The 26943-nt window shown below is 36.6% G+C and overlaps 1 protein-coding gene across 1 annotated transcript in view; it reads right to left on the reverse strand.

Moving 5' to 3' along the window:
* The window catches only part of NEK10 (NIMA related kinase 10), a gene marked incomplete at both ends in the record, with an annotated part of 98881 nt that extends 75417 nt beyond the window's left edge, over positions 1-23464 (reverse strand). Inside the window, 30 exon segments of the mRNA XM_082302501.1 lie at positions 3532-3634; positions 3820-3937; positions 4532-4581; positions 5177-5215; positions 5217-5315; positions 5872-5910; positions 5914-5997; positions 6115-6217; positions 7600-7648; positions 7651-7663; positions 9780-9857; positions 11942-12003; positions 12506-12636; positions 13141-13142; positions 13146-13220; positions 13223-13273; positions 13277-13331; positions 13333-13353; positions 14760-14846; positions 15836-15889; positions 15891-15913; positions 16930-16997; positions 17351-17429; positions 17977-18018; positions 18476-18556; positions 21179-21281; positions 21763-21879; positions 22190-22200; positions 23012-23072; positions 23391-23464. Coding sequence (XP_082158627.1) covers positions 3532-3634; positions 3820-3937; positions 4532-4581; positions 5177-5215; positions 5217-5315; positions 5872-5910; positions 5914-5997; positions 6115-6217; positions 7600-7648; positions 7651-7663; positions 9780-9857; positions 11942-12003; positions 12506-12636; positions 13141-13142; positions 13146-13220; positions 13223-13273; positions 13277-13331; positions 13333-13353; positions 14760-14846; positions 15836-15889; positions 15891-15913; positions 16930-16997; positions 17351-17429; positions 17977-18018; positions 18476-18556; positions 21179-21281; positions 21763-21879; positions 22190-22200; positions 23012-23072; positions 23391-23464 — 1972 coding nt within the window.
* Positions 23465-26943: the final 3479 nt, after the last annotated feature.

Raw genomic sequence — 26943 nt, forward strand, 5'->3', positions numbered from 1 at the left:
ATATTTTAGCATATGCTTCACATTCATCTAACATTTTGTAGTAACTTTGTCATGATTTAACCCCAGCCAGCAACTAAGCACCACACACTCAATTTGTCACCTTCTCCACTGGGGAGGAGAATCAGAAAAAATAAAATAAAACTCATGGGTCAATGTAAGAACAGTTTGATGACTGAAATAAAATAAAATATTATAATATTGTAATATTATAGTATTATCATTTATTATAATATTAATAGCAAATGTAATTAAAGGGGGGGGGCAGAATAAAACTTAAGAAAAACAAATCATGCTCACTGCAGTTGCTCACCACCTGCTGAAAGATGCCCAGCCAGTCCTCCAGCAGCCATTGTCAGCACCTGGCCAACTTGCCCCAGTTTATATACTGGGAATGCCATTCTACAGTATGGAATATCCCTTGAGCTAGTTCAGGTCAGCTATTCTGGATACACTCCCTGCCCCCAGCTTGTTGTGCAGCTCTTCTCTGGCAGAGCATGGAAAACTGAAAAGTCCTTGATTTAGAGTATACACTACTCAGCAACAACTAAAACCTCAGTGTGTTATCAACATTATTGTCATACTAAATTCAAACCACAGCACTGTACCAGCTACTAGAAAGACTATTAACTCTATCACAACTGAAATCAGGATAAAGTTTCACTAAGAACCTTAGTGACATGTACTTAATGGACAGTATATTTATCCTCAAATATTGTGAGATATAAGCATCAAGATCACAAATGCTCCAGTCTTTGGCATACATGGACTGTATGAGTTAGGAACAGTACGACAGCATGCATCCATACAGTACATACTAACCATCATCAGGAAGAAAGTAACTTAGTCTTAATTTCATTAAGGTTGTTAAACAACAAGGCTCAATTAAATTCAGAAACAATAGATAAAATGTCGTCAGCTCTCCCCAAAAATTCAATAGGTACTACACTTGTACTAGCTCTAGGACTAAATAAAGTGTTCGTTTAAATACTGTAATAGTTTTAAATTAATTGCTGTAGTAATGGTCCAAATAAGTTTCTGTTCTTCCAATTTTCCTGAACGCCTGCAAATCTTTGTCAGAAATATAAATGCTTTTCAAGGGCAATTTTGAGCCAGCTTTTGAAAGTACGTTCAGACTACTCTATATTTAGAATGGAACAAAGATAAGGAAAGGCTGTTGAGACAAGAGTGCCCCTCAGTGGCAGTATGTTGATATAAAATACAATTATATGGTACCTTAAAATAATACTCTGAATATTTATTTTCATCACTCAAGGAAAAATGCACCATTAAATCACATTCTTTCAAAACTGCACCATTACTAAGAATCAGAGGGGGTTTAGCACATAAGGTTTGATAATGAATGAAGTATGTACACGATCAGGTAAAAATATTTACTATGAAACAACTATTGCTAAATATTTATGGCTGAGTGCTTTGTGGATGGGTGTGTGCATGTGCCTACACTTTCCTGTTATATTTAAAGAAGAGAGATTGAATTTTGCAGAAAGACTTCTCACAACAATTCTGCAGCATTCAAATTATGTATTTTCTTCTGTGTCATGAGCAGCAAGAAAACATGCAGTAGTTCTTTGAGGACTTCAAAAACTACAGGATCTGAATTGCCTGGAAGGCTTGCTGTGTGTACCAGGTTGTATTAGTTCACTCAAAGACTAAAACTATGCCATGCTTTGCACTGTTCACACACATATTGCTTTCAAAGCCTGTCCTGGAACCTGCCTGGATTCCTTCCTCCATACTGTGATGATTATAGAAGCATAAATCAAGAATATTCACTACTACAGACTTACACAAACAGCACCTCACTGCAGTTGATCTGGGAACAACTGAAGGATACTAAACAATTTCATGGTAAGATTAGAATAGAATAGACAGCTGTTATACTTTGTATGTTCACTAGCACCTATTCTATAATCTGGTTATTTCTATATTCTTGCGAATTTAAATAAAAACAGGCCTTGAAGCATAACTATAGTTTAAATATTTTAGGGCTAAATCATCTCCTCCATCATATTTGATATCCATAGCTCCAAAAAATATAGTCATGGCTGATACCACGAAGTTGTATTAGCAATTATTTTACTTCTGTGCCTGGGAAGATCACGGAACAGATCCTCCTGGAAGCTATGCTAAGGTTCAGGGAGGACAAAGAGGTGATTCAGGTGAGCCAGCATGGCTTCACCAGGGGCAAGTCCTGCCTGACCAACCTAGTGGCCTTCTGTGATGGAGTGACTACATCAGTGGACAAGGGAAGGGCTAGAGATACAACTTATCTGGACTTTTGTAAAGCCTTTGACATGGTTCCCCACAATAGGAATTGATGAGTGGACTGCTAGATGGATAAGAAATTAGTTGAATGGCTGCATTCCATACTATCCAGAGGGTAGTGATCAGTCCCAATGGACATCAGTGACAAGTAGTGTCCCTCAGGGGTTCATACTGGGACCAGTGTTATTTAGTATCTTCACTGATGACATAGATGGAAGGATCAAGTACACCCTCAGCAAATTTCCAGGTGGCACCAAGCTGAGTGGTGCAGTCAGCACACCTGAAGGAGGGGATGCCATCCCAAGGGACCTGGACAAGCTCAAGAAATGGGTCCATGGGAATCTCATGCAGTTTAACAGGACCAACAATAAGGTGCTGCATCTGTGTCAGGGCAATTCCCGTTATCAACACAGGCTGGGGGATGAACAGATACAGAGCAGCCCTGGAGAGAAGGATTTGGGGTGCTGGTGGGTGAGAGGCTGGACATGACCCAGCACTCAGAAAGGTGAATGTGTCCCGGGCTGCATCCAAAGCACTGCAGCCAGCAGGGCAAGGGAGAGGATTCTGTCCCTCTACTCCACTCTGGTGAGAGCCACCTGGAGCACTGCATCCAGCTCTGGGATCCTCAGCACAGGAGAAAATAAACATGTTGGAGCAAGTCCAGAGGAAGACCAACCAGATGATTAGAGAGATGAAGCACCTCTTCTATGAGGAGAGCCTGAGAAAATTGGGTTTGTTTGGCTTGGAAAAGAGAAGGCTTTGGGGTGACCTAACTGTGGTCTTCCAGTACCTTAAGGGAGCCTATGAGAAAGATGGAGAGGGACTTGTAACAAGAGCACATAGTGACTGGACAAGGGGGAATGGTTTTAAACTGAAAAAGAGTAGATTTAGATTAGCTATTAGGAAAAAATTCTTTACTGTGTGGGTGGTGAGGCACTGGAACAGGGTGTCCATCACATGAAGTATTTAAGGTCAGGATGAATGGAGCTCTGAGCAACCTGATCTAGAGAAAGGCCTGTCCACAGCAGGGGGGTTGAAAATAGATTATATTTAAGGTCTCTTTCAATCCAGTCCATTCTGTGATTCAACAATTTCACTCAACAATATAATAATGCAATAATATGCTAGCTTCCAGGTATGGTGACCAACACCACCCAGGAATCTGAAACCTTCTCAGTTTTGATTAAAAAATGCTCCTCAGGTAGATCTTGAGAAATTGTCTTCAAAAAAAGCAGTTCTACTTACTAATTGTAACTTTGTCTTTATCCCCCAACATGACATTGTTTGGAGTGAGATCTCGATGAACAATCCTTTTCTCTTTATGCAAATAACAAAGACCTAGACAAAGCTTAAACAGAAAGAGCCTTACAAACATTCTTAAATAGAACCTAAATAAAGGCACATATAATTAAATTCACAGCTATATATTAGTGACTGATACAATAAGCATTACTTTGTCACTTATTAGCCTGAAAACATGGTGCTACTAGTTACATGTAGGAAAGTCCTGGCAAAAAGAATGGAGGCTCTTACTTGGATAAATATATGCCATATTCTGTCTTCTGTAAACTGTTGTTGCTTTTCCTTCAAAGAGTGAAAGTGTTCTCGCAATGGCACCCTCTCTAGGAGTTCCATTACTATGTACAATAAAATAAATTAATAGAACATTATTTATACAGAAGGCATTTTAGAATAGAGTATTTGAGGTAAAAATGTATTTTAAAAGCTGTTATTTTTTACTTTAAAATTTTATTTGTACAGACAGATATATTTTATACTTTTCTACACTTTTTTGTTCGATTTTTTCCTCAGTTGATATCCCAGAACTATAAGGAAATCACTGCCTGATAATCACTCAGCAGGCAGGTGTATGGAGGTAACTCATTATTGAAAAGAAAATTAAAACAATATGGCTGGCAATCTATATCATTCACTCTACTACTCACCATAGCTTTTCTCCCTATTTAACATTTCAGTTGTAAACTTTGGATCTTTAGAGAAGAATGATGCCTGAATGATACATGTTTACATTGCGTCTAGTTTTACTGATAGATGAACAAATAAAAACAATATTTCTCATAATTTTTTTCAATTTTAAAGGAATATCTGTCTGTTTGAATTTGTAGCAGTTCTTGAAGAAAGATTATTGCTCAAATTCAACACACTCCTGCCAACCTGTAAGTGGTTTTATTACATATGTCTATTTCTTCACTACGTACAATATGGTAATTCTCTGCATTTATACTCACTTTCCAAGAAGGTTCTGTAATACCGTACAACATTTGGATGATAAAGGTACAATGAGGAAATAAATGTAGATGCTTAGAATAGTTAAGCCAATGGCACAGTATCTAAAATGCTTAGCTACACCTAGGAAGGAAGGATACTACAAGGATTCCACAAACTTGTTTATGAACTCCAGTGTACCTTCACTGTTACCCCAAATGCAGAGAAATGTTGCACATTACTAGAGTAATTGGGAGGAAAATAGAGTAATATTTCTGGCTAAACACCCCCAGCTCCCTCAACCACTCCGCATAGAACTTGTACTCCAGACCCTCCACCAGCTCCATTGCCCTTCTCTGGACCAGCTCAAACACCTCAGTGACCCTCTTGTAGTGAGGGGCCCAGAACAAAATACAGGATTTGAGGTGTGGCCCCACCAGTGCCAAGCACAGGGGGACAATCACTGCCCTGGTCCTGGCTGGTCACACTGTTGCTGATACAGGCCAGGATGCCACTGGCCTTCTTGGGCACACTGCTGGCTCATATTCAGGCAGCTGCCAACCAGCATCCCCAGGTCCTTTTCCACCAGGCAGCTTTCCATATGAGAACTCACAGTTAATAATTCAGAATGCCAACATATCAAACTAGAGCTCATGAGACACACCTGCTCTTTGATGATGGTTAATCCAGAGACAATGTTTTTTTACACTGCTGTCTCTGTGGTTTTTGTCCTTTCCAAATGCTGGATTGTGTAAATTGACTTCTTTCATTGCCAGGAGATTTTGTCTGTTATGTTTTCTAACCCATAAACAAGATAAAACCTTTGTACAATAAATACAGGATGGGGATAGGAAGAATGGTATATGGCTACCAGATTAGTTATCAGAGTCAAAACCTTTCTCACAGAATTTATAATCATAGCTTTTTTTGTGTATGATGTGATTAGTAAAAGAACTACAGTCCAACAGTACAGGTTAGCAGTAGACTACTGAACTTGCACAGTGCTTGAAGTAACATTATCTGTACCCAGTGCTGCTTTTCAGATGAAACATGCTTGAATTTTTGTGGTTTTACATAGATTAATTAGCTTTGCAATAGACAGAAATGCTGTTAGTGGAAAGGAATTAAGAGAAAGTAAGGTAGGAAACCTAAGGGATACACTGGTCAATCCCATATATAAAACATGGAACAAACAAAATCGCAGCAAACACTAACAACAAGCTCAGATCCACAAAGGCCTTTTTGCACCTACATTTCCCAACTGAATTTCAAAGGACAGTTGTGCCTAGAACAGGTATTAGACCCTCTTCACGAAGCTTCCCCTCAAATCTGGAAAATAATAGCAAAAGAAAAGTTTACCTTATATACACTTCCAAAAGCTCCATTGCCAAGGTGCTCTCAAACTGCAATTCCTATATGTTTTGTGGGTGCCTTATAGTGATTCATGCTCTCAATATTTTCAGCAATTTGCTTCAATACATCCTCCTAGTCATAAATTAAATTACAAATAAATAAATTTAAAATGTTTATGCCTCTCTTGTGCTAAGAATGTGCAAGAATATGACTTCTTAAAACAATGCAGGTTTAAGGTTTTTTACCTACCTTTAAGAAATTTAGCTTTAATACCAACCCTTCGTAAGCTCTGATATCATGCACATAATGTCCAATATCAATGAAGATTTCAAAAAAGTCAGTAGGGAAAAGTCTAGAAAGGTTCAAAATTTTTTATATTTTTTAGAAACAATGTACGCAGTAGCTATTAATCTACACCAGAGACTTTTCAATGTTTATTATTACAACTTACTTCAGAACCTCCTAAATAGTACACTTATTTTTCACTAATCTGTTGAGATATTAATCCTCTAACACTATATATACATAGGAGTTAAAGTCCATTTTAAAAGTCAGACTTCAGCCCCCATTGGTTGGGTATGCCAACCAATATAAATGCCAATTCCCCAAACAAGTATAAGTCTTTTAAGTCAATGCACCTCCTGAATTTCCAGTAATTTTGCTTTTTTTTTTTCTTACAGCACTTTCTTTTATGCTTGTTATCACTGTATCCGAGTTTCTTCTTGTAATGCACTAAGTGATAGGATTAATATTTTTCTGCATTTAAAGAATTGTGACACCCATCTTAGAATTTTTGGCCAAGAATCCTAGTCTAAAAGATGAAAAGGACTGAGAAAAGCAAAAGCCAACAGATAACATGTAACAGTTGATTAGTTAGATACTTGACTGAAGCTTTGTTTCTTTTTAAAGTTCTGGAATAAGTAGAAATGGAGAAGATTAGGGCATTTGGAAAAGTCAAGACAGTAAATTAGTCCAGATTCTTCAAAAACTTGTCGCCAACCATGAAAATTCATTACACACTGAGGCACTTCCAGTACAAAATCCACTTTTTAAAAATAAAAAAACCACAAAAGTCATATTTAGAACTTTAGTAATTTATGATATAAAATAAAAACATAAACACTCCTGACAGGCACACCTCCTAGACACTCCGATTACTATCCTAATCCCAGAAATCAAACTAAGATTTCACATAGCCTTTGTAGCCAACATGGTGAAATGGCCATCTTACTAGTAAAAATGCATAATTGATGGAAAACATTTTGTCCTTATTGATCCAAACCTTCCAGCAACACTCCTAAGTAAAACAGCTTGATGCAAAGTCAGACCCATGGTGAAGGAGTAGAGGGCTCAGAGAAAAAGTTTAACTGCTTCCACTTAATTGCTACTATCCAGGGCTGCAACTTGCATCTGCTAATCTTCAGGGTAAAAGTATGTTTTATCACCAGCAGTATTAAATCTGTCCTCAACATATATAAAAGGTTGATTCATGTGGGGAGAAGGAGCCCATACAGAGCTAGGTTGTCTGGCATACACACAAAAGAAGTCCCAACACTGAACACCTAATCTTGCAGACTGGCACTGATGCAATGAAGGGATGAGTGTAGTTGTGAAGGACTATCTGTAGTTGTGAACAGAACAGAAATTGCCCATTACAAAATAATTTACATTTAAAAAATATTTCTTTTTGAAAGCTATCCTAAAAGAGTTTCACAAAACATATGGTTAACATACCTTTTAAAAATATGTTGATTTCTTTCCATACTGAAGAAAAATCTCAGGCTCTGAAAGCATAACACTACAGTAGGAAAAGTACTTAAATTAATGAGAGATTTATAACACATACGGAAAAGCCACTGATAAACAACAAGGATTTCCCTTGACCTTATATACTGTCAAACTTTGTATTTAAATGACAGATTATCTTATTAGCCTGACAACAAAGGGAATAAAACTATATTAAGTTCCTCCTGTATTTTAAAAGTATGCAAGGACATTAAGGGGGGAAAGCAAGTAAAAAAAAAAAAAAAAGTTGGTGACAACAGCTTCAGCACATGCTGAAGCACACCTAAATCTTGATCATCTCTTTTCATCTGCAGATAGCTCAAGACTTAAGACCTGCTTTCTTCTCCAATGCTGAAAAAGGTAAACAAAGTGGTGGGTTTGTACTGTTGCAGAAAAAAAGCATTTTGCATTTTTTTCTGAAAAATTCAGTGTGGAACACCCTAAGTTCTAACAGGGACAAAAAAGAAGAGAGAGAAAAAAGAGATTACTCAACTTTTTAACCCTAAATTCATCGTATTTACAGAGAACTTTATGTACCTCAGCTCCTATCTCTCTCTTAGTTCCAAAACAAAGAAAGTCCTTTAAGACAGCTACTGGCAGGTAGTTAATATGTATGCTTTGATGCAACTCATTTTTATTTCTATTTCTAAAGACTCAGTGATCTGGCACATTTATAGCTGAGCAAACAAAGATAGTCCTGAAGTAAGATCACTTAGGTAGCATGGCAGAAAGAAGGTGAAAAGTCAATCAATCATTGAAAACATACACAATGGGGCAGTAAAGAAACAACACCAGGATTGCAAGAATTCTAAGAAAAATGTCTGTGAAACTCAAAAAGGATATTCCAATAGCTGCAGCTGTATTTCACAGCAGTAACATTTATAAAGGCAATACAGATAGCAGTGTGAGAAGCTAAACAAGGTTTCATAAAAATATACCTCTTGCACAAAACAGATTTAGTTTTCATATGCGATCATTAAGTCCATTATTCATTCAAATGGCTTCATGTTTAACCCAACTACAGCTGCTTAGTAGCTCTTGTGAGCTATTTCCAACACATTCTGCTGGAATCTAAAAATCTCAGTGGGCATAAATTAAGCTCCTTACAGTTGTGTGAGACAACAATACTGAGCACACACTCCAGTTTGTTAGACTGCATGTTAGTTCCATACCTACCTTCCAGGAAGGTTTGTATTTATCTCATTCTTAAGATGATTTAACTGAAGTGCACTGTAAAACCTCACTGCAGTAGAAAGGTACCTACTGCACTGAATCTACCCTCCAATTCTAATCCAGAAGAACTGTGATGAGAAAGACAACACTAGAATGAATTAATTTTTTTTTTTTGTGGAAATACCTTTCTTCAGTATCCAAGCACACCTAGCTGATTAAATAGTGGAGTAGCTATATAGTGGAAGTGGCTCTGTCAGAACAAAGACCAGGTGAGAGGCAGGATCACGAAGGCATTCAGCTGGGCTAAGGACTTTGCCAACTGGAGCAGAAGCAGCTGTGCTCATCCCTGAAGCCCTGAGCACTACATTCCCATAGCTTAAAGAGACACTCACCACTTCACAGAGCCTGAGAAAAGCTACCAGGTAATTAATTACTACTGATAACCTTTTGTCTAAGTTGACTCAAACCAGTACATTTATGAGGGCAATGACAACCAAGAGCCATTCTATGCTTATTTGGCCTGTATTTATTCTACACTTAAATTTTCTCTATTTTATGTACCGTCTTCATGTATTTTATTTAACATCCACAGTGAAATGCTCCAGAAATAAACAGGTATTAGTAGAGTGTCAAGTCTAGAGTGAGTTTCAATGAAGATCAAGGCTCAATAAAGAAGATCTGATGTTAGACAACCTGAAAAAGTAGAGGAAAGATTATCGCAAGAAAAATATTGTCTTTCCTTTACACTATATGAAGTGCTAGAAACAAAGTAAATCAGAACAGAAATTGAGTCTCTCTTTAACTTTTAGTTCCTGGGCCATTTGTTGGTTTGGCGGGGGGAGGGCTTCCCCTTAAATATGATTTTTTTTCTACTGTACTTTAAAATAAACTAATTCATAAAAAATTATCAGGGACTGTTGGGGCTTTCATTGTGCAATAATAATAAAGGGAGTTACCTGTAATAAACTGGCTCTTTCAGCATTCCTTTCTTTGTTTGGTAAAATCAGCTTTGCTATTGTATATATTCCATTTGCCTGGAAACAGAAAAAGGTCAGCATTAATAGTGTACCTTTGCATACAAATCACAAATAAAAGTCAGTGTTCAGATAAATCAGAAGCTAATACCAATAGACAAGTTCTCAACATCCTATTGCACACTTAAAATGTAAGCTTAAATGTGTATAAGAATTAAGTCGTTGTTACATTTAAACTGATACCACAAAGAGAGCCTGTGAACAGATAAAGAAGTGCTTCTGTCTCTACACGTGAAGGAAATTGCAGCAATAGATCTCCTGTCACCATGTGGCACCATATTTTGAATTGTCAGAAACAAAATTCAAGTCTCAGTAAAAATAAATTGGAGAAACACCAAAAGTGATAGCCTGAGAAGTCTGTCTGTGCCTTCAGCAGGATTTTGTGAACACCATACTGATGTCAGCTTCCATTTTCATGCAACCATGTGTCCTCCACTATCCTATCCACTTTATGAGTTTGATAGGTGGCTGGTAGATTGAGTTGGAGTACTGCTCCCAGTTACTTGACAAGGTCCCTGATGGAGACTACTCTCCTCTCTAGCAGAGTTGAAGGGAATATGTGTCAGCTCTGCAGAGGCTCTTCTGCAGTTCCCGATGTTTTCTTCAACTGATCGTGAAGGTAGAATTAAGCTTAATTAGAATTATGGTTAAGCATAGGTTTTGGACTGTGCAGAAGAGCCATTGAGTCAAACACATTCTGTCTGCTACCAGAATTACCACAGACTGCTGCCAAGGCTGTGTGACAAGGACAGAGGACAGACGGTGGAGAGGGACAGGCAGCAGAGGGCAGCTACTGCAGAAGCAAAAGTTCCCAACTGCCTGATCCAAGAGCCCTTAGACACCAGGTGATATAAACCTTTACAGATTGACCTCCGTGGCACATAACTGAAAGAGTTGCACATCTTTGTCCTCTGTTTTTAACCCAGGTGAGTTGTTTCACTTTGTTCACCATGCAACTCTCGAAGCAAAAAGAAAGAAGTAGGATTTAAAATTACTACAGTGGTATTGTAGGGTGGAACTCCAATTGAAATGAACGTGCTTGAGGCTATGTCCTGATCTGAAAGGGGATTGTTGGCTGGTGTTTAAACAAACAGAGAGGTTGGTGTCTTTTGACAGAATGAGCAGCAGCAGAAGTTAAGTTTGAAACACCTTTTCCAGGCCTGCACATTGTACCATCAATTTTTAAGTGATGTACTGACACCACAGTTACCATGTACTGCCAGAGCAATGCAGAAAAACTCTCTGTTAAAACCATTTAATTTAAACAAGTGATATTTTTACTGAAATCAGACTCAGCCTAAAATACATACAGTTATATTGTTTAGATAAATAGTTATCTAAATAAGTACAGTTTATTGAAATTTTAATGCTTAAGAATCATAAAAAAGTATATATTTTTAGACTTACTTTCATTCCTTTTCTCTCAACCAACAATTTTGAAATATACACAAACTTCTTTCCCATTCATATTTAAGGCTCTTGGTCTCTCAGTTCCTCCAGGAATACCTCTAGTTTGGTTTTAAGCTAAATTGAAGGCTTTGATTTAACATTTAGAGTTTAAGAGTTGCCTACAGCTTTCAGCTGATATTAAAGTCCTTAATATTTGTATCTTTGACTAGGTCTGGAATACAACCAAGGATTTTAAGAATGTTTTATCTCTGGAGATGAATGCCAGGAAGTTATCTCAGAAATACCATACTCTTAAGGAAAAATAAATTGTTTGTGAAACAGCAACATGTCAATTTTTATGATGCATAGTTTTTTGAAATAAACTTCATGAAATTCAGAATTTGCATTTCTCTGTTTATTCTGTGATTACTTTTATTTACGATCTTATTTTGAATATAATAAAAGCATGGCAAGAGGTGCCAAAATAAACCTTGTCTAAAAAGTTGTTTATTCTTCCAGCACCTATGCTGATAACCTTTGTGTTTATGTCTCTGTGCATAAATTTATAAAGAAACAGAAGTACTAAAGTTATAGAAAGGCATATTTCCAATCTCTTAAATTATGATAATGAATAACAACAATTACGTGAAATTATAAACTATAATGCCTTACTTAACTGAAAAAAATCTTCCTACCTGTACAACCTGGTAAGCATTAGTCTCACTGAGCATCAGTTCAGTAACTGCAGCACAACAAGCTAGAATAAAGATTCAGATGTAACATTTAGGGCCATTTGACTCTATTGAGAAATCTCCTCTAAAAGGGATTTGGTCCATAACTACCAATAAATCCTCACCTGACTAGTAGTCATTAGAATATCACTTTGAAATCATATTATTCATATTCATCTATCATAGAAAATTTAAAATGAAGTGAAGAAAAATAAAATCAAATAAAAATAATCTCATGCTAAACACAAAATAAAATAAATAAATAACTTTTTTTGTCACTGTTTTTGCAGGTGAAGAAATATATATGTTTCCCAGATACTTTATGCTTTGCTTCTTTCTAACAAAAGTGTACTTTTTGAAAATAAGTGCTGCTATCACACATTTGGAAATAAACTAATCTGATTTGGTGCTCCTACTCCCTAAAGCAGGTATAAAAATTTACCATTTTGAAATATTTTTAATCCTTTTGCACAAGTGTATGTAAAGATATAGCAGAGTATTAGACCTTATAAACCTAGCTGCTTGAACTGAGAAAGTATTTTTTTTGTATCTCATCAGGACTCAGATCATCTGACCAATGAAGATACTGGATTCTCCCTGCTGCATTTGCACTAGATAAGCTTCCAGCTGAAGAGTGGTCAGACACAAGAATTCTTTCCCTTGAAGAAAAAACAGAACAAAATAAAAATCAAGTTGCAGTGCTAAAAAAATGGCTTAATATGTCTTTGTTAACCATTTCTGAAGTTCTGAAAATTTGTATGTTTTTCACTGAATTAGCTAATACACTTTAAAAAAGCAAACAAGCCTTTAAACAGAAAATTCCTAAACCATGTTCATCAATTATATTCACAATTCTAGCTCACTAAATAGGTGTCAGATTAATAGGAAAACTAAACAGACAGTAATTATATATTTATGACTATTCATTATTTAGTTTATACCTGAAAATATGAAAAACACCTTAGGATAACAATGACATATGAAAGGCTGGAAAAAATATTGCTCATTCATTATGTTCTAAATAGGCTTTTAAATTCTGTTGGCATCACATACAGCTGAACAAGGCAAAGACACTATTTGATAAAACAGGGCTTGGTCAAATATATCCTAATATATCAAACAGTCTTGTACAATTGCCACGATGTTGAGGACTGAAAACCTACCCCTATAATATACGAAGGAGCTGCTTGATTCCACCCCAGATCCAAATTTCCACACTAGTCTCAGGATCTTCACAAACCTCACGAACAGAATACAAGCCATACTCCAGAGATGTTTGATGTCATCAGAATGGAGTTAACTGAGCAAGACTGGAACTCCTTCATACATTTTTATTTGCTCTTTGACTTGTGACTGCACAAAGTCGTAGCAACAGCCTAAAAAAAAACCAGCAAGAAATTTTAACAATAACTCCATCATTACTTTGTATTGTCAGTTAGCAAAGGGGAAAAAAAACCACAGGAAGTTCAAAAAGGAACAGAGATCTCCTATAAAAAAAAATAATTTAAACAAAACAAGTTAAAGTCACTGCAACCTGGTTAAAGTCACTGTTTAAAAAATAAAAGAAGACAATGGTCCAAACGTTCACAATGGATGAAATTATATTTACATTGAGTTCAGCTGTCAGCAGAGGCAACCCAGCCAGGATGGGAGGTGGCCAGGTGGGCTGCCGTCATCTGTGGTACCATCTTCTCATAATGGCATTAGTACTACAAGTAGCACTGACTGCACAAACTTGTAAAGTCCATCTGTGCAACTCGAATAGCCTAGTTCCACAGATAACACAAAAATGCATGATTCTTCTCCAGTATGGTTTGAATATTATGTTTAGAAAGTGACTGGATATATCCATTAAAAGATTTACACAAGACTTTCATTAACTGCAATTAAGGTGGACTTCCCACAGAAAATATTGTTAAGGATATCCATTTCCCCTTGAAGCAAAAAAAGTCCATGTGCCTTTAATGAAACATATGAATTCACTTTCATATCTGAATTTAAAATTATGCTTAACTAGCACTGAACTTCATCATCTTCCTGTCTACATTCAAATTCTAGCTCTTACATCCTACTTTTGATTTACATATAACCTAAATAATTTTCAAACCCAGAAACAAAATAAAACCTTTTCATATATTAAATTTCTCTATCCTTAGTCACATATAACGTCATTTATATGTGTGAAATAATTAACCATGAAATTTTAAAATCTCTTCAGAATTTTAAATGTGGTAAGTGATGTATTACCAAATTTGAAAGTCTTTCAGTTTCTCACTGAAATGCAGTGATGCTTCGCTAGCAGTCTTAGCTGAGATGATTGAACAATTGAAGGAACGTTTATGATTTTCTGATCAACGGGACGTGGGATCTGACTCAGCCTCTGGCACAAACTACAGCAGCTCTAGGTTGCAATTTTACTAGTTTATGTTGGGCATGCCAGGAACTGTCAGGGCTCGGCATGCTTTCCATCTAACCACTGAGGTCTGCCAGGAGCAACAAAGAGATGCCCCAACAAAAAGGATTGCTATCACTTTATGGTAAGATTGTAACTCATTTGCACTGCACTGGAGGCCAACAGTGGAGAGAGAGGAGATGGATTAAAAAGAAACTGCTGGAAAAGACTTTGCTTTTTGCATTTTTCAGTGACTGAAAATACACAGGTATCAGAATATGACCTTAGGTATGGTAAAGTGGCACGTTTTCTAATTCCTCTAAATACAAGCATCCCTAAATAAAAAAATCAAAATTTATTTTAACACATTTAATCCACAAATTGTCTCACCTTTCAGAGAGAAAATTGTATTCATGTAATATCACCAGCAAGTTTTCAACAATGATGAGCTCACTTATCTTCTGCCTACATTCTGGACTACAAACTGATTATTCCTGGCATTTATATCAGATGAAATTATATGATAAACACACATTGCTCTTTAGCCTCCTTCTTTATACATTTGATGAATTATTTTTTCCCAAGTCTTATGTAATAATATCATATTGTGCACACAAACATTTAAAGCCACAAATATATTCTGGGTCAAGAGTAACAATGCAACAATTATCCAATTTTCCCCGTATAAAAAAAGTAAATGTGAATGCATAAAAATAAAGACACTAATTTATTTTATGCCTTACTGGTAATTAAGCAAGTGGAGTACATTTTTAAAAACAACCACAATTTCCATGAACATTTGTAATATACTCCAAACTCTTTCTCGCCCAGTTCAAATGTAACCCAGAATCCTACATTTAATTCAGTGAAGAAAGTTAAACAGAAGTTGAAAAAGTATAACATCATTTAAATTAACATGGACCTTAAAAAAAATTTAAACTGAATCAGAATTTTGGGAAGTCTGGGAGACAGCAGACCAATAATGTAGAAACAGCAGTTTTTCTTATACAATGCCATTATGGATGAAATTTGCTCTGTCCTCCTTTTTGCTTTTTTTTTCCCTTTTTATCTTTATTTAAACACTAATTAATGAGAAGAGCGTACATATACATGGATTTGGGAGTACACATTTATTATTTGCTACACTGAACAATATTCTACCTGATTATTGTGAGGCACTGTTACATTAAGCTGAGGACAAAAGATTTTTATATGCAGGAAGTCAGTAGGAATTCTAGAATCCTGAAAAAGGATTGCAAAGACAGATTCTGTGGTTCCAGTCTTGCACAGCTGTCCACATGAACAAGAAGTCTGCTGCAGGGACCAAAGTTTCTACTTCAGTTTCTAATGCTTCAATATAATATTAAGAACATTTAATTTTTCCTCATAAAGAGCAGTTTTAATATTGTGTCAAGAGAAAACATTAAAAAGCTTCTGTTAATTATAGCTCATTAATTTGAACCTACCTTTCTGCTAAGCTAGTCAGAGCACGGAGGGCACCAAAAAACACATGGCTGTCTGGCAGATAACAAATTTACTAAGGTCTGGAAAACAAAATATGAAACAAGGTAAGTAAATATAAAGTATATTGTTTTCTTTTACAAGTCAAACACATATAGACATATTCGTTGAAAAGCAAAAATTAAGATACTAAATCCTTACACGGTATGTTAGAAGTCTTAGGTACATTTAAAGTACTCTGAAATATACACTTAAAATCTTAGAATACACCCAGTAGGACAAGCAAGGATGTTCCTTATCAAATTACAATTAATATTTCTTTGACTGCTAAAGCATCTCTCCAACTTATTACACCATTGTAAAAATTGGTTTTTGTGTAACACTTCAGAATTCTAAATCAGGCCTCCTGAAGCAAAAAGTTAGTATTAAGCTTATATTTAAACAGCACAGTAATTTAAGGCCTTGTGTGTATTTCTGTTCATGCTTTATACCTAAATAAATCTTGTCTAGATTCTCTAAAAACAATTGCCATTGTTTTTCTGCAGCATGATAGAATCATGAAACACTAGTTATACTGATTTTGATCTCTACTGTATTCAGTTTAGCCACAAACCAGCAATAGTTAAGGACAGATTCTTAGACTGATGGTAATGCATAGCAAGGGATGTCTGGTTGACAGAATATTTAGACAGAATACTTTACCTGTGGTGAAAAACCACAGCAGAAATTTGTGTAAAAAAACTTCAAAATACATTTATGTTTTAAAAGTATATAAAACTATCTGAATCACAGTAATGTGTAGCACAGGACAGTGTGTACATGAGCACTACTTTTTATATGAACAAATGTTTAGTTCAGTCCAAATGTTTACAATCTATTTATCTCAAACCACCAATAACCATACATCAGACCAATCGACTTACAAAGAAAAAATTATTTTTATGATACTACTAATAGAACTGAAAAACACAGAGATTATCTTACTTTACAAGCCTGACAAGGTAAGGAATTTAGTCCCACCTAGGTCAAATCTAAAAAGCATAGGTTATTGTATTAAGTAGCTAATTGAACAAAATCAGCAATTTTATAAAGCACTTACTTTATGTTCTCCACTTGCTACAACCCATTCTCTTGGATTTTTAACAGCAGCAAGCTTTTGGAAAATACCTGTGGAACAAAGGAAGTCACATAAATTGAATTTTTCTCCCTAACATTTTCATTTCACCAGTCAGGTAACAGAGCAAAACACTGCATATGTTCTTTGAACCATAACTAGCTCATTTTACTCTTTTATTTCAATGCATAAAAAGGTACTAATTTCTTAAAGAAATATTACTTATGTAGAAAAGTAAGCTGTTCTTTTCCACAGGAATTTCAGCTTTTACTTGTGTGATGATGTCTAGAATGAATCTAGTAGTATCTTACTTAATGACCACCTCAAGTATTTTAAATATTTTAAAAGCCTCACACAAAAAGTTCTGAGTAGCCTTATCATTTCTCTTATCAGCTATTGCACTTACATGTCATGTTGACCAACTTGTCCACATTATGCTGCTCTTCTCCATAATTAAGATAACGATTTGCTACTGTTCCCATATACCACAAGCAGGGGAGGAAAAATAAAGGATACCATTAGGAAAAAAAAGTTTGAAGACTCCATAAACGTAGACTGTTCTGCCCAGGAAGAGCCTGTAGGTGGTGCATCTATTTCATGAAAAAATATTCAGTAATGCAATAGTACTGTAGACCCAAGGTTTAAACCTGTTTCAACATTTTATAAGTATGCTTTTCCCTTTGCAAAGTCATTTGCTACAGTTCAGGGTGGCTTTAGTCATCTCCCTTTAAAAATATACAGTTTCTTTTGACCTAACCAATTGTGTTGACTTTTCTATTTCTCCCACTTCAGGAGGCATTTCTTAAGTCTACTAACTAGAAGTCCTAGATGAATGCAGCTAGATTATAGGACAGTTGTTTTGAAAACTGGTGAAAAAACCCACACCAACTGCTCATGTGCAAATAGAGAAATGGACTCATTTCTTTCCATAAACCAAGAATATCTATATATTGCTTTTGACGGTATATTTCATTCTAATCATAATAAACTGTCATGCAACATAATGGAAAAAGGTACTAAGAGGAATTCTACCTGAGCTAGATTTTCAATTCCACCCAGGCTGTGAAGCATTTCCTATAGGAAATATAAATATTAAAAAAAAAAAAGAGTTCAGAATTACTTAAAATAAGTAGATAAACAAAAACAGAGGTGAAATGTTAAAGGTTCTAAAACAGGGCTTTCCGTTTTCTTCACTTACGACATTACGGGAATTCTACATATCTGTATGATAAAGTCAAGTACCAAGCCTAGGGCTCAGAGCAGTGACCAAGCCATCAGTCATGGGGATTTACAGTTTCTTTGTTAGGGTCAGCAACAACAGACATGACATAAAAAATACCAGAAACTGAGCCAGTTATGCAGTAATGGTGTAAAATCACTCTTGGAGTCTGTTTGTTTGCAATTCACATCCTCACATATACAAATACGGATACATATATGTAAGCATGCACACAAGCACCAATACAACTCATATACATGACACACATACATCCCCTTATCCAAGCAAGAAACAATATTCTGATGTACTGACTTGGCAGCATGGATCCCTTATTAATAATCTCAGGCAGATTAATACTCTAAGAAAATGGATGGATGGAGCTTGAATAACCCACTGCCTGCAAAAGAAATATTCAAAACATAAACCAAATGCAATAAAAAAAGTGTTTAAACACTTAAATAAAACAGTTTGATTCAGGATCAATTGACTAGACAATTAGTGAGCTACAACAACTGTCCAACATACCCTACCATAGAACTTTTAATACCATTTATATTCAAATACAGTAGCAGCTATAAATAAATTTATTTCGTTATATGAGCATTACCAGCCATCACTTATTATCACTGAACTGATGCAGGGAAGTACATGCTTATCTCTAAGAACAAATTATCCATGCTTTGATATAAACTTTCAGTGTTTGGACCAAGGCCCAAAAGGGCAAAATAAGTGAGAAAACACACAGCAAACGTCAGTGCACAAAATATACTTATGGAAAAATAAGGGTGCTACAGAAGTAAAAATAGCTATATTTAAAATATTCTTTTGAATTATCATAACCTATCCCAGTTTTTAAAAACTCTAATTTTATTATCCTGGGAATAAATGATTTAGTTCAAATGTTCTTGAAATAGGATTGTATTTCCATATAGAACCTCCTTCTTTATATTTCTACATATGATTCTCCAGCATAAGACATGGCAGAAAACACAAATCAGATTTGCAGAAAGCATCCAGGGGCAGAAACCCTGCATAAAATACCAGTAATGGAATTAGTATTTCCACTGTCTGTTGAAAGTATATATCCCCATTTCCCTATTTAAAATAAACCTAAAATTAGACAACTTTGCCATGTGGTTTTTTGGTTGTTATTTTAACTGAGAGGACAGAATTTGTTTGGATAAGTTTCTTGGAAATAGAAGAAGTGTATGGGTCATGGCAGTTCTCTTTCCTTTTCATCGTTTGCAGTTGGGAATGACGCCAATAGCTAAAAATACCTCCATAAAAATAAATGTTTTACAAATAGATACTAACAAACTCTCAGCCCTTTTTTGCCAATATTCTGCCCAAAGTAATACCATTTTTCATTATGATTCCATAATTGGCCACATCAGAACAGAAAAAAACTTTAATGGAAAGAAAACAGCAACCATATACCTGTGTACAAAATCTGTAGGTCAGATTTTAAAGTGGCCTGAAGATATTACCATAGTGGACAATCATTCTCCGAGCCTGGTTAACATTTGAGAGCCTTTTCTACTGCAGTTACATTTACAATACACATTACTAGGTACACCAGGTACATATCCAGCTCATGCCAGCGAGATTTTTTCTGCCTTAGTTATGCCCCTTATTCAAACTACTGAAGCTAAGCTGATCACAGCTTTCTTGTCAAGAAAACTACCTGCAACCAGGACTTTTTGCACACACAGTGGTGCCAGTAAGGGGAAGATGATCTTTTGTTCCTCCCAACCAACATGGTTATGCCAGCCAAGTGTGTAATGCTGATCAAAGTGACAGTCTATAGCTCTGACACAACAAAATGGCAGCAGGTCCACAGAGAGGACATCATCACAGTCATAGTAAAATATTTACAAAGGGCAACTAAGTCACCTTTGTAACTCCAGCTACTTTACGGATTTTACATATCTACTAATTTATGCTTGTTTCATCAGCCTTGCTTGAGTGCTTTCATTCTTAATACAAGAGGCTTGTTTTGCCATATCACTGTCACAAAGAACCACCAAAGAAAACCAAAATATAAGCCAAGTATGCCACAACGCATAAACAAAACTTGGAAAATCACAGTGTAAGATATTCTTAGATTTTTGGCAAATGAAGCTGAGCCACTGACCTCCCACTGGTGAGTACTGAGTTCACATGCACAAAAGAGGTACCAGATTTACAAATCAGTTAAATGACCTGTTTTAAAATCACTGCCATTTAGATAATCAAAGAAGAGATCCCAAGTTCCCCAGTTGGTTCTGAATAAGGATCTAAGCAAACTATGTGATGTTGTTAGATTCCTCTGCAAGTTCTAGCAGCTACACATTAATATCTTTAAATGCTCCTTCTTTAAACTTCTGTACCACTTAAGGGTTTTTTTAGAAAATGTATTTGGGCTTTAAAAAGGAAAATACAATACACTGCAAAGGAGTATAGTAAAAAAATCCTGAAAAATGCACCCCAAAGGAATCTTTCTCTGTCCCCTCTATTTTTTTAAGGTCTTGTACTTTTTCCTCACATAAATGAAAGCAGCATAAGAAAAGGGACTACCCTTTCCAATCCTGTAATACACACAAATACAAATAAATACCAACAAGTGGCATCAACTCATCAGAATTTTATGGAAGCCACTGGCCTCTCTCTATAAAGGCAGCAGTCCACAAAATACGAATAGAAACAGTAAAATAAATTAGAAAAGCAAATCTTAGATTACAGACACCATATACAGATAAATGATCAAGAAAACATAATAGTTAGAATTTTGGTCATCCAAGTTTTGTCATATACCCAGTCCTTCATTCTTCTGTCCCACTAACCCAAGCATTTGCTCCTCAAAGCCAATACACAATGGTTGTTTAAAACTGAGATTATGAAGCGAAATGCTGCTGGTAGTTTCCACAGAGAGGCGTATTGTTGTAACAATATGAAATACTATCCATGCATCTTGCTTCTTCATGCAAGGCAAAAAAGAGTGGCCCTCCTTCTTGGTTATGAATGTGTTTCATATACCGACCTGTAGGTAAGTCTGTTCTTAACTAAAGTCATAAAGGTATCTTGAAACAGCTGATGTCTGGGATGCTTGCTAATATTTCTCTCATTTTTGCAGGTCATGCTAATGAGGAAGAAAAAAAGAAAAATGGTGAATTGCTAATTAACTTGTCACAAGACAATTTTACATTGTTACAACATAACATTCGCAACAAAATCTAAGAAATTTCCTATTAGCAGTTACCACAGAATAACACAATTTCAGATTGCCAGACATTAACAGTCTGTCTCATGCAAAATTTGGGGCAGAATGGTATATGTTTTCCAAAAAAAGAAATGATCACAATTTAAAATGAGTATATTAACTCTCATCAGTATACTGTGCTGAGTGGGAAAGTCTGAAACTTACAAAGGCAGGAACATAAACAGGTTTAAAAAGTTTAAAATACGTAATTCTCATCTCAAATTAACATGAAAAGTACAAGTAACAGACATAGGTAAAAACAAAAATGCCTTCACACCTCAAAAAGGTGATGCCCTTAGATACATAAAGATGTTCAGAGATATGAGAGTGTCATCATCAGCTTATTTTTTATTATTTTTACCTAAATTTTTCAAGCTCAAAAGCTTCTGTTGATTCTTGCCATTGACCACTGGACTTTTGTTCATTGCTTTTGACATTTTGCCAAGGTCTTGTCACACTGGAATATATATATATATAGCTGGAATACAAGGAGGGAAGGGATAGTAGTTGTAAGGCAAACATTGCATTTTAAGTTTTATGAGAATATGACCAAGTAAAAGTACCTTTTCTCAAGTTCTGACTTGAACTTTCGACCTAAAACTTGGCATTATAGAATACATACACCCACTCTGCAAAACAAAACTGACGTGGCAGAAAACTGATGCAAAGCAAGACTGGAAAACAAGTACATAGAGGTGAGTAAAAAGTGAAGAATGCTGTCCTTTAAAATTTATAATACCAAAGCTTGACAAAATCTGCAACACACACTCATTATCTATGCTTCTTACCTGTCCCAATTCTACAATTGCATAGCCTTCACATTCTTTTCAGGTTGGACAACTCACATGTTTCAGCTTTCTGCTCAGAAGCAATTCCAGGCCTCTAACCAGGCAGAAAGTGCATAACTCCTACCGCACATGGATGAATCCTTTAGTCATTTTGTCATATCTTTTTACAGAATTGAAAGGGAGAAAATGTTCTGTGATTCCAAAGACTCACACCCATCATCATGTGTTGGTTTTCTTTGCTTCAAATGGCAAATACAAGCTTCACTAAGTGAGCTGAGGTGAAAGAGATTCGACTTTCTCCTATAAGTTGGTATTTATGCCCTGCATATTTTCAGCTGAGGTGTTATTCTTCAAAGACAATTTGTTTATGGTTAAAATGCTGATCTTATCTTATATTCTTTACCACTCTCCCCCATGCTGTTACTCATGCATCTTTAAGCCTACCTTCTTGTGACACTGTGAAAGGGCACAGAGGAAAACAAATCTGCTATGCTACTTGACTATATGCAATAGCTGGATAAAACCTGTTCAAGATACAAACTAAAGCAATTTTTTCCTGTTAAAATAAAAAAAATATGGTACAGTAGAATGGGAAGAGGATCAGTTTCATTCTTTCACCTGTTCTAAATGTGATTTGTCCCACACAGAAGGTCTAGTGTTGCAAAGGGGAAAAAAAAAAGAGACAAGAAGAAATCCACTACTCGAGATTTTGCTAACATGTTTTAATAATTATAGAACACAATGTTCTAAGCATATGCCAGAAAGATAATCACCATTAATTATAATTTTAAAGCACATTTAATAACAGTAATTGAAAAATACCTGTTGGTTCCTTGACTGAACACTTAAGAGAGACTGACGTCTTTTTAGATCAGAATAATCCCTAGGAAAAAACCACAATTGCATGTGTTAATAGTTACACAAAAGTATTTCCATAACTGCAAAGAAGGTCAGCAAGCAACAATGCTACTGACAGAAAATAAAGTTTTCTAGAGTTGCCTGGTGTCCACATTTTGCGTACAGAAAAATTTACAGCCTCTCCAGAATGCCTTAAATCAACAAAGGTGCAAATAAACTTTGTGACCAGAGTAACAGTTGTCATGTTTATACTGCATTTCAAACTGAAGCATTCTGCTTTGGCAGCCAGTGAAAATTCCACACGAGTCCTGCTGAAGTTCAAAGTAAAAGTCAGATACTATACCTCATAGAGATCCCAGGAGGCTTTTTGTCTGTTGCTTTTTCTGTGCTCTTCAACTTTTTGTCCTGATCAGGCATTGTGCATCACTATTATCATTATGGGGCTAAAAACTCCTTTCCTTAAAAACAAAGTAGATACAAAGAATAACATCACTGCAGCAAAAGGACCACATGTTTACTTACAGAGCCAACTGCTAAGGCTTTTAGAAAAAAAACAGCTTTGCCATTTTCTCAGCATGAAGCCTTGGGCATTATATCAGCATATCCTTTGAAATTCCAGATATTAATAAGAAAGCTATTAAACTAACTTGCAGAAACCTCAGTTTTCCAACACATGCATAGACAATACTGTCTTGCTATTTCACATGGTTTTTATTAGGATTTTTACTCTTCTTTCATCTTATTGCCATTATTTCTCACTGTGAATTGGCTGGTTATGTTACAGCACTGCTTACAGGCTAACATCAATGATGGTTGCCAACAACAAGCTGTTGTCCAGACAACAGAGAATATAATAGTTATATCATTCAGATAAACAAGTCAAATGAAGGGTAGAAAAAGGAGGTATCTGACAAAAAAATGAGATGCATACAGTGAGTTGAGAGAGGTGATTCTCCCCCTCTACTCGACTCTCCTGAGATCCCACTTGGACTACCACATGCAGCTCTGGGCGCCCCATCAGAAGAACAACAGGGACCTGTTGGAATGAGTCCAGAGGAGGGCTACAAGGATGATCAGAGGGCTGGAGCACCTCCCCTGTGCTGAGAGAAGCTGAGAGAATTAGGGTTGTTTGGCCTGGAGAAAAGAAAAGGGAGCTATCGAGCAGCAATCCTGTACCTAAAGAGGCCTACAAAAGAGTTGCAGAGGGACTTTTTACATGGGTATGTGGTGTTAGGACAAGGGATGATGACTTTAATCTAAAAGTCAGGTTTAGATTAGATATTAGGAGGAAATGTGAGGGTGATGAGGCACTGGAACAGGCTGCCCAGAGAAGCTGCGGACATCTCTGGAAGCGTCCAAGGTCAGGTTGGATGGGGCTGTGATCAACCTGGTATGCAGTGACAGGTGCCTCTGCCACAGCAGAGACTTGGAACTCGATGATCTTAAGGTCCCTTCCAACCCAGACCATTCTATGAATCAGTGATCATACAGTCTGCCGAAGAATAACAGAAATTTTCGGCAGTTTAGAATCTAGGTCTTCTGAATGCCTTAAACCAATTGTGTCTGCTTTCCTTGCAGTGGGATACACAGCTTCTTTTCACAGATGAGCAGAGCTGTATGGCACGGCCTCATTAGGGCCATTATCACACAATAAATCCCTGCAGACAAATGTTCAATCTGTAGGTCTGACTTTCCACAAAAGCCCTCAGCTCGTCACTTGCACGGTACACAACACCTGTTCGCTGACAATCTCCTAAAGCCCTAGAAACATACAGAAAGACATAGAAAGAGGATATTCAAGAGGAATCTCTTGCTGCCCCAAAAGCAACTACACTGATGCAGATCCTTCTCTGAGTAAAAAAAAAAGAATGGTCAGGAGCAGGCTAAGGCTGTAGAATTATCCTAGAGAATTACATATAGCTGTAAGCATATTGGTTGAGCACTTCCAATTTAAAAACCAAGAATATAATACCACTGTATGATCCTTTCTACCTATTTTACTGTTCACTAAACACAGACTGCTTGGACATTCCCTTTGGTGTATCTTTAATGGGATTTTCTGTATCAAACCTGATGGGCTCCTTTTCTTGCCGTGCAGCATAGAATTCCTCTACTACTGATTTTTATTTGTCCTCCTCCTAAAGGCAAAGCAGAAGAAAACTGGCCATGAAACAAAAGCGTTGTAAACTACCAGAAGCTGCTCCTTCCCAAATGAACATCAGAGTCATTTTCCCAGTTACACAATCTCGCATCACAGAACTACCCAAAATGCAACTGTTGACAGTATGAATTCGTGCACTGTATTAAACCCCTCTCAGAAGTTGCCTGTGAGCCCAGTCCACCCATTTCTAGTCTTTTAAACAAGCCTTTATCCTACCACAGGGAATCATTGATCTGGAGCCACAAGAAACTTCTCTTGTCTCTACCATGCATCTGCTCAACAAAGTTATTAAAAAACACCTCAGAACACTTCTGTGGCACCAGTTATTACCAGGGAATGAATATAAACAGGATCTACTCTACCAGTCAGCAGACAAAACTACTGAGTTCAAGCTAAACCAAATGCAGTTTGCTCAAAGCATTTATTTCCTTTGCTTTAAGACTATTAAAAGTTAAGAGAAACCAGGTACATCGCTAAGCACATTAAGAATCGTCATGAGTAAGAATTTTCATGTATTGTTTCAGTGATATTCTTATATCATCTCCCCAGTACCCCATCCATTTGGGATATTTCTGAATCATGACATAATGCAATAAGTACCTTACACTTGCACAGTAAGAAATACTGTGAAACTCACAAATTGTCTACTTGATCATGAGTACATGTGCACAAAGAACAGATTTCAGCCAATTAAACAACAACCAAACCACACACAAATAACTTGTCCATGAGCAAACAGAGCTAAACCTTAAAATTTGCAGCATCCTGTGAAATCCTTGGGTTAAATCTCTAAACCGCAAATGAAGGATTCCCAGTATGGCTAGGATTTAATCCAGAACTGTTAGGTCTTTGTGATTATTTAGAACATTTTACAGCTGTCGACCAACCTTGTTTTAGGGCTGCCATTTCAATTCTTTTGCTGTTTGCTCTACCTTGGTAAAGATAAAACAGAGTAACAGATGACTAATATTTTAAATGTTTGTTGCCATTACAGATCCAGAAGACACTGTGCAAAATTGAACCTGATAAACATCAAGCCAAATTCCCTGCACTGCTGCTGAGAATGAAGGGACACTGCTCACTCAAAGATACAGCCCTCACCCAGCTCTGCAGACTCACCCTGAGGTTACCCTCTCTGTTTTCCTAGAGGCCAACGAGTCAGCACAAGTCAGTAAGCCCTTCAAGAAAGAGGCCAGCTCTGGCCACAAACTGACCCTGCACTGACCTCTTTAGTCTGTCCTCCCAGCATCATCTCAGATGCACAGCTCACTGGATTGGGAAACCTGATTCTGGTTACAAATAATCTCTCCTACTTTAGCCCTGATTACCTTGTCTCCAAAGCACTTCTACTGTACAAGGGCAGGGACGATATGCAGAAAGGAGGATTCATCCATGCAGCTTAGAGTGTTATGTCCTTCAACTTACTATAGAGATTAAACTAATTAATTAACAGCCAGCTGCCAGTGAAAATGGCTTTCCCCTTTCCTTCCCTTCCCCCAGCAATTCTTCTCTTCTTCTTCTTCAGCTGATCTGACCCAATGAGCCAGTTTAGAGAGCTAAACACACAGAAAACAATATACTTCCGTTTATATTGTTACTTTCCTACCAATTTAGCTCATTGTTACAGTGGCCTGATGAGTGTCTCTGCTGACAGGGCAGGAATGCACAGGTGTAAATCGAGGGAGAAGAGCAGAAAGACCCTTTCATCAGTAGCCAGTCATTAAATCAGGTATAC

Source organism: Coloeus monedula (genome assembly GCF_965178545.1).
Source record: "Coloeus monedula genome assembly, chromosome: 1".
Lineage (NCBI taxonomy): Eukaryota > Metazoa > Chordata > Aves > Passeriformes > Corvidae > Coloeus > Coloeus monedula.